At 41.1% G+C, this 8,952-nt stretch overlaps 2 protein-coding genes across 2 annotated transcripts; one reads left to right on the top strand and one right to left on the bottom strand.

Annotated features, from left to right (window-relative positions):
* Positions 1 to 627: 627 nt before the first annotated feature.
* Positions 628 to 4,493, top strand: LOC115141799 (ribosome maturation protein SBDS-like). The gene is made up of 5 exons (XM_029681000.2): positions 628 to 1,407; positions 2,053 to 2,182; positions 2,287 to 2,487; positions 2,819 to 2,983; positions 3,393 to 4,493. The coding sequence occupies exons 1-5, from the start codon at positions 1,280 to 1,282 to the stop codon at positions 3,519 to 3,521; spliced, it is 753 nt and encodes a 250-aa protein (XP_029536860.1). The 5' UTR covers positions 628 to 1,279; the 3' UTR covers positions 3,522 to 4,493.
* LOC115141797 (claudin-4-like) lies at positions 3,706 to 8,802 on the bottom strand. Its single transcript, XM_029680998.2, has one exon. It carries the CDS (start codon positions 8,701 to 8,703, stop codon positions 8,017 to 8,019), a length of 687 nt encoding a protein of 228 aa, XP_029536858.2. The 5' UTR covers positions 8,704 to 8,802; the 3' UTR covers positions 3,706 to 8,016.
* Between the last annotated feature and the right edge of the window lie 150 nt (positions 8,803 to 8,952).

Genomic DNA, 8,952 nt, shown 5'->3' with positions numbered 1-8,952 from the left:
TCATATCAATATTGTACATACATGTGATTGTAAAAGTTTTGTATATTTTGGTTTGGTCCATCGCGGGTTATTTCCATCCAAGGGTTAACATAATGTGTGTTGTCTCTTCGTGTGCAGGGCAAATAAAAATAATTCAACTAGCAGACCTTCAGTTGTAGCAGCGTCCCAATTAAAAGTACACAACGCAGAACGAACTACGCTAGATCTATGTTAATTGTAGGGGTGCAGGAAGTAGAGGAATATTGGTCAAGGGGGAGAAATCCTGAGTGTTGTGAGTAGTAGACCTGTACCAGTAGAGAGGGATAGGCCAACAAGTGATATGTTTCAGTAAAATTAGATGTTTAGCATTTATATCAATGGTTATCAACTGTACTGCAGGGAGAGAACGTAAGTCGCAGAAAATTGAAGCTGTGGTGGCAGCTGCAGAGAAGTATTTGAGTGTGCGAGACTTGACGTCAGAAGAGTTACATGATAAGTGTTACGTGGTGATGTCCCATCCTTTCAGGTTGTTGGCATGAGGTAGGACTAAATTGATTTAAATAGTGGAGTAGGGTGCTGTATTTTTTGTGAGGGTAAAGTTAGATGGTAGGGTATTTGTTTATTTATTTTTCAAGTGAAGTATGTAAGGAATTGCTATTTCGTATGCAGGTGACTAACTTACTGCTAATTACATGGCTACAACTCACAGTAAAGCCTGTGGGGTCCCCTACAGGATAGCTCCCACATTACACACATAATCTCCTATGTAACCGAACACTGTGTGCCCGAAGAAGATCCTACGATGATGGACAGACAACTGAGCCAATGGCGGAAGACTACAGACTACAACCAGCTGAACCAATCCGGAGATCCGATCTTCCTAGGGTCAACCTACTTTCTGTGACGTATATAAGAGCTGTGCTGACTGTTTATGCTCTCTCTGCCTGCCGTTCCACACGAACTAACGGAAGAGCCGTAATTACGTTGTAATACATATTTTCACTCTGAATAAACTGTTTACTTGTCATAAAATTTACCACTTAGTCTGAATCGATCCTTGACCGGCTCACCCATCTACATATCCAATTGCTAACAAGTATAAGGCAGTTGTACTCCAGTGTAGTAGGTGACGGCAATGCAACATATTAAACCCAATCGAAGAAGATCAACACAAAGTCGGAACCTTTGTACCTAGTATGCGTTTCAGTCCGGCAGAATTGATGTGAAACTCATAGCACACCAACGCCGCAAGAAATTTATCGCTTTACTGACAGATTACTCTGTTTTGTAAAGCAGAAATATGTCTATATTTACACCAACAAACCAGATCCGACTCACAAATGTGGCGGTGGTGAGGATGAAAAAGGGAGGAAAACGATTTGAAATCGCCTGCTACAAAAATAAAGTGATGAGCTGGAGATCTGGAGCGTGAGTGTTTTTAAGGAATTTGGCTAGCTAGCTATAATAGCTAGCTAGATCTGTTTGATACCCAACGAGTATGTCAGACTAATGGTAGTATGTTTTCATCTTTTATTTATTGATAATGAGCTCCGAATGTAACTAAATATGTATATAAACAAGTTGTGCTGTTTCGGAGGAGCAAGTCATGACCTATCACTGGCCTTGAATCTTGCATCATATTCTTACCCAGTGTCGAGAGGCTGTGGGATAATGAGGATCTGAGGAACAGTCTATGTGCCATGTGTTTTGCTTCTGGAATCTTCTGAATAAGAAAAAAATGGGACACTCCATCGACCGCCCCCAGAACCAAATCCAGTAGCTGCTCAGAGTTCATACAATATTTGATTTTAGGTATTGAAAGCATTTAGCACAGTGCTTCTATCCTGGTCCTGGGGACCCAAAGTGTGCTCATTTTTGCCCTAGCACTATTAATCTGATTCCACTAACCAACTCATTGTCACGCCTTTGATCAGTGGAATCAGGTGTGTAGTGCTAGGGCAAAAATGTGTGCCCCTTTGGGTCCCCAAGACCAGGATTAAGAAACAGTGATAGCAAAACTTACTGTAAACACTTAATACATCTCCATGCAATTTCCATTTGCCAATTACACAGAGAGAAGGACCTGGATGAAGTGTTGCAGACCAGTTCTGTTTTCAATAATGTTTCCAAGGGTCAGGTTGCCAAGAAAGATGATCTGTCAAAAGCCTTTGGAACAGATGACCTGACAGAGATATGCAAAGAAGTAAATACATTGACAAATACAAACACCAGTAACTAATACATTCATCATTATGTATTGCTATGATATTTGCCTATTCTGTATTTGTCTTTTTCTTTGTCGGTCAGATTTTAGCTAAAGGAGAACTCCAGGTTTCAGATAAGGAGAGGCAGAGCCAGTTAGAGACGAGTTTCAGAGACATTGCAACCATCGTGGCGGAGAAGTGTGTGAACCCAGAGACCAAGCGACCATACACAGTCAACCTCATAGAGCGGGCCATGAAGGATATCCACTACTCTGTCAAGGCCAACAAGAGCACCAAGCAGCAGGTAGGGCTGGGACACAGTGTTGTTGCTACAGTACACTGGAGTCTAGACATTTTCCTTATTTTAATATTGGCAAGGAAACATGAATGACCGGCTTTGTTTTTAATGCTCACTCACTGTGCATACTGTGGGTACAAGCAGTGGCAAGATTTAGCCATAAATTATTCCCTTCAAATGTGAAGAGTTTGATCTTTCATATCAAACATTCTGAACCTGTATGTTGTTTAGCTACATAAGCCAGAATACTTACATGGATGGCTTTTAGTACGTACCAACAAATGAGTCTTTGTCATGCTAATGCAGATGAATTTAACAGCTGTTTGTTTGTTCCTAGGCTCTGGAGGTGATCAGGCAGCTGAAGGATTCCATAGAGATCCAGAGGGCCCACATGAGGCTGAGGCTGGTGCTGCCGGCCAAGGAGGGCAAGAGGCTGAAGGAGAAACTCAAACCCCTCCTCAAGGTGGTGGAAAGTGAAGACTTTGACGACCAGCTAGAGATGGTGAGAGACAGATCCCTCTGGTTTATACTGTCCTACACTGTGTGTCTCTAAAGCGCATGTGTCAATCTCTTTCCATGCTGGGCTGAGTGTCTGTGGGTTTTCTCTCTTCCCTTAGACTTGATTGATGAATTGAGGTCACTAATTAGTGAAGGGCGCCCCTCGCCTGGTTGTTTAGGTCTTAATTGAAAGGAAAAAACAAAAACATGTAGACACTAGGTCCTCCATGGAATGAGTTTGACACCCTTGCTCTTAACTAAAATGGTTATATCTTATCTAGACATATCCAAACTAATTTGGAATACATTGTATATGCTATGAGTAGTAAATAGTTCAAGTAATGCATCAACAAGCACTCTCTCCCTCCCCTTCTTTCTATATATATTTCTCTCCCCCTCCCTCCATCCTCCAGGTATGTCTGGTGGACCCAGGCTGCTTCAGGGAGATAGATGAGTTGATCCGCTGTGAGACGAAAGGTAAAGGTTCCCTGGAGGTGCTCAGTCTGAAGGATGTGGAAGAGGGAGACGAGAGGCTGGAATAACCTTCACACAGAGCACTATAGGACTACATACATACACTATCTTACCACCACCGTTGCCACACAAACTGCAAACTCTTCATTAAAGAGAACGCTATTTCTAATACCAATGGATCCCATCTTATTTCCAGCCTCTGTTTATTTGAAGATAATTATTTAACTGAACAGAATATATTTTTTCCTGCCCTACGTACAACTACTGGATGTATAGTCTCTCGTGACAGCTGATTTGCCTCTGGGTCTCGATTGCTGGATGTATGACCTCTTGTAAGTTGCATGATGCTTTAGCTGGAGGTTGATGGAAACCTGAATTCAAACATTGAGATGCTCTGTATTTCTTTAGTTTACAAAACAAGTTTGAGGCTTGTCAGGTATTGACCAGTTTTTCCACTACATATTCTGAGTTTTGGCAAACACTGACGAGCCATTTTCAATCATTATATTGACCCATGCAACATCAAACGCAGCTTGTGCATGTTAATAAACACGTAATCAGATGGTTAACGTCTACAACATCGGAGGATTGATTACCTAGCAAGCCATCAAGGCAAGGTAAAATATCACAAAGGGAGCTAGATAAAGCCAGAAGAATAATATACTTGTTGAACATAGCTATAGCCATCAGTCTTGTGTTTTGATCACTCACTGCTAAGTTTGTCAAGGCCCTGACAACAGTGTATAGCTATCTTGCCAGGGCTTTTTGCTGAGATCATGTGCGTGCACCACTTGAATGTGACCTTTGCTTATGAACAAAAAATGGCTCTATATAATTGAATTAAGTTATTTTTGTGAGTCAACTTCTACTCAAGTAATTAATATGGTTTTGACCCTGCCTTTCATTTTACCCAGTGTGGCATTTCACCATACTTGTGAAGTCATATTTTATTATTAATAATAATAATAACCCCTTAATTTATATATTCTTTCACAAGTCTTTCCTTATAAACAATTGCAAATAAAAATGTAATAATTTAATTGTTTTTATTCATTTTTGTGATTACATAGCATTGTCTCTCCAAAAACTGAATCAATAGCCCTATGCCAAGTTTATGCAGGTAAAGTGGCAATATCAAGAATGTATTACTGACATTACTCGAGCAGAAATTGTACAGTGCCTTCAGAAAGTATTCATACCCTTTGACTTATTCCACATTTTGTAAATTGTTTTTCTCACCCATCTACACACATTACCCCATAATGACAAAGTGAAGACATGTTTTTATAAATGTTAGCAAATTTATTGAAAATTAAATAAAGAAATATCTAATTTATGTAAGTATTCACACCCCTGAGTCAATACATGTTAGAATCACCTTTGGCAGCGATTACAGCTGTCAGTATTTCTTGATAGGTCTCTAAGAGCTTAGCACACCTGGATTATACAATATTTGCACATTTATTGTTGAAAAAGGTCTACAAGCTCTGTCAAGCTGGTTGTTAATCATTGCTAGACAGCCATTTTCAAGTCTTGCCATAGATTTTCAAGCTGATTTACAGTACCGGTCAAAAGTTTGGACACACCTACTAATTCAAGAGTTTAACTTTATTTGTACTATTTTCTACATTGTAGAATAACAGTGAAAACAGAAACTATGAAATAACACATGGAATCATGTAGTAAGCCAAAAAGTGTTAAATGAAAATATATTTTATATTTGAGATTCTTCAAAGTAGCCACACTTTGACTTGACATCTTTGCACACTCTTGGAATTCTCTCAACCAGCTTCATGAGGACTGATTTTTCCAACAGTCTTGAAGGAGTTCCCACATATGCTGAGCACTTATTGGCTGCTTTTCTTTCACTGCGGTCCAACTCATTCCTAACCATCTCAATTGGGTTGAGGTCGGGTGATTGTGGAGGCCAGGTCATCTGATGCATCACTCCGTCACTCTCCTTCTCGGTCAAATGGCCCTTATACAGCCTGGAGGTGTGTTTTGAGTCATTGTCCTGTTGAAAAACAAATGATTGTCCCACTAAGCGCAAACCAGATGGGATGGCGTATTGCTGCAAAATGCTGTGATAGCCATGCTGGTTAAGTGTGCCTTGAATTCTAAATAAATCACAGTGTCACCAGCAAAGCACCATCACACCTCCATGCTTCACGGTGGGAACCACACATGCGGAGATCATCTGTTCATCTACTCTACTTCCTACAATGACACAGCGGCTGGAACCAAAACTCCAATTTGGACGCATCAGACCAAAGGACAGATTTCCACAGGTCTAATGTCTATTGCTCATGTTTCTTGGGCCAAGCAAGTCTTGTCTTCTTATTGGTGTCCTTTAGAGGTGGTTCTTTGCAGCAATTCGACCATGAAGGCCTGACTCACACAGTCTCCTCTGAACCGTTGGATGTTGAGTTGTGTCTGTTACTTGAACTCTGAAGTATTTATTTGGGCTGCAATCTGTGGTGCAGTTAATTAAAGATTTCCGAGGCTGGAAACTAATGAACTTGTCCTCTGCAACAGATGTAACTCTGGGTCTTCCTTTCCTGTGGCGGTCCTCATGAGAGACAGTTTCATCATAGCACTTGATGGTTTTTGCGACTGCACTTGGAAGAAACTTTCAACATTCAAGAAACATTTCGGATTCACTGACCTTCATGTCTTAAAGTAATGATAGACTGTTATTTCTCTTTGCTTATTTGAGTTGCCATTAAACTCTGTAACATGGACTTGGTATTTTGCCAAGTAGGGCTATCTTCTGTATACCAACCCTACCTTGTCACAACACAACTGATTGGCTCAAACGCATTAAGAAGGAAAGAAATTCCACAAATTAACCTTTAAAAAGGCACACCTGTTAATTTAAATGCATTCCAGGTGACTACGTCATGAAGCTGGTTGAGAGAATGCCAAGTATGTGCAAAGCTGTCATCAAGACAAAGGGTGGCTACTTTGAAGAATCTCAAATATATTTTGGTTTGTTTAACACTTTTTTGGTTACTTTGTGATTTCATATGTGTTATTTCATAGTTTTGATGTCTTTACTATTATTGTACAATGTATAAAATAAAGAAAAACCCTTGAATGAGTAGGTGTGTCCAAACCTTTGACTGGTACTGTAAGTCAAAACTGTAACTAGGCCACTCAGAAACATTCCATATTGTCTTGGTAAACAACTCCAGTGTACAGTATACTTGGTTTGTATTTTAGGTTATTATCCTGTTGAAAGGGGAAATTGTCTTCCAGTGTCTGTTGGAAAGCAGACTGAACCAGGTTCTCCTCTAGGATTTTGCCTGTGCTTAGCTCTGTTCCGTTTCTTTTTATCCTAAAAAACTCTAGTCCTTGCCGATGAGAAACATACCAATAACATGATGCAGCCACCATCATGCTTGAAAATTATGAAGAGTGGTACTCAGTGATGTGTTGTGTTGGATTTGCTGTAATTCAGGACAAAAAGTTCATTTCTTTGATACATTTTTTTGCAGTTTTACTTTAGTGCCTTATTGCAATCAGGATGCATGTTTTGGAATATTTTGTATTCTGTACAGGCTTCCTTCTTTTCACTTGGTCATTTAGGTTAGTATTGTGGAGTAACTACAATGTTGTTGATCCATCCTCAGTTCTCCTATCACAGCCATTAAACTGTAATTGTTTTAAAGTCACCATTGCCCTCGAGAAATCCCTGAGCGGTTTCTTTCCTCTACGGAATCTGAGTTATGAAGGATGCCTATATCTTTGTAGTGACTGTGTGTATTGATACACCATACAAATTGTAATTAATAACTTCACCATTCTCAAAGAGATATTCAGTGTCTGCTTTATTTTTGACCCATTTACCAATAGGTGCCCTTCATTGCTAGACATTGAAAAACCTCCCTTGTCTTGGTGGTTGAATCTGTGTTTGAAATTCACTACTCGACTGAGGGCCCTCACAAATAATTGGGGCAGAGATGTGTGGGGTACAGAGATGAGGTAGTTATTCAAAAATCATGTTAAACACTAGTCCATGCAGCTCATGTGACTTGTTAACCAAATGTGTACTTCTGAACGTATTTAGGCTTGTTGAATACGTATTGACTCAAAACGTTTCAGCTTTTCATTTCTTATAAATTTATAAAAAACATAATTCCACTTTGACATATGGGGCATTGTGTGTAGGCCAGTGACACAAAATCTAAATGTAATAATTGTTTAATTCAGGCTGTAGCACAACAAATTGTGGAAAAAGTCAAGGGGTGTGAATACTTTCTGAAGGCAATGTAACACTTAGATGCTTAACCCTCACCACCAATACAAAAATTAAGCAAGTTGACAACATTTCAGACCCAATTATTACAGTTGAAAGCGCAATTAACTCTCCATGGTGCTACTCCTTTACCCCTATTATAAATTCTTCAACATCTTTCAAAGTGCTTCATTGCAGTAGAAGAATGACTTCTAACATTGTCTATAGTACCTAGAAATCCATTCATACCTAGTACACATGCAATTTAGGTAGAATTTCACAGAAGAATAATTCATAGGTGGAAGGTTCCTCACTCAAGGCCCTTCTCATGAAGGCTGTGTTGTTGCCCGAGCATACTGGCTGTGTCTAAAAGCAGTCCTGTGGATAGTATCCAGGGGGTTGGTTGGCTCCTGCTCTGCCACAGGATAACCTGGAGGGTAACTCCCTCTTTCTGACTCATCCTGCTGCTGGAACGTGAGGCATCTAGTACTGAGAAACCCTCCCCCTACTACCGTCAGAGAGAAGGAGATCCATCCTATGTACAGAGCAGCTCCCCAGTCTCTCCTCAGCACCACAGCGCCCTCCAGTGGCTCATTAGTGTGGTGGCAGGTCCAAGCGACAGGGACAAGCAGCAGTATTCCAGACAGCACAAACACCACACCGGAGACAACTTTCACCTGATTCCTTTTCGGAAACCACACCTCTCCAATGATACTGATGACCACAGCAAAAGCTCCAGCACCTATAGAAGCCATGATCAAGCTTCTCCATGTTTGGAAGTTTCCAGAGAGGGATAACAAAGACTGGTAGAAGGAGCAGTGGAGGCTACCGTCATGGTTGAGGTCCCAGTGGTCCCATTCCAGCCACACCCCATCCCAGTATGCTGGCAGCGTGGCTGTGGAGTTGTCCAGAGTGCCGCTGACTTTCCACAGGGGCAGGCAGCGGGTGAGGATGGCGCACAGCCAGCCTGTAATGCCCAGGCCCAATGCCGCTAGCTCCAACTGCCGCTTCATGACTGAGCTGAGCTTAGCTCCTCACAGGAAGAGGCCTAACAGCAGGGTTTAACCAGCTGCAGGCACAGCAGGGTGGGTGTCTGTGTGAGTATGTGCTTGTGTGTGTGTCTAGCCTGTGTGATTTGAAACCACTCCTCCCGAATTCCTGAAAAGGGCGTGAGGCAGCAGTGCAGCTCTACAGCTGGGGAATAAAGGGGTTTCCTTCTGTTTACTGTGCCATGGTTTCACAACAATTCGTCTTTTTCAGTT

The sequence above is a fragment of the Oncorhynchus nerka genome, linkage group LG14, assembly GCF_034236695.1.
Source record: "Oncorhynchus nerka isolate Pitt River linkage group LG14, Oner_Uvic_2.0, whole genome shotgun sequence".
NCBI classification, from domain to species: domain Eukaryota; kingdom Metazoa; phylum Chordata; class Actinopteri; order Salmoniformes; family Salmonidae; genus Oncorhynchus; species Oncorhynchus nerka.
Note: the sequence above shows the minus strand (reverse complement) of the source record. Positions and strands in the feature narration are given on the sequence as shown.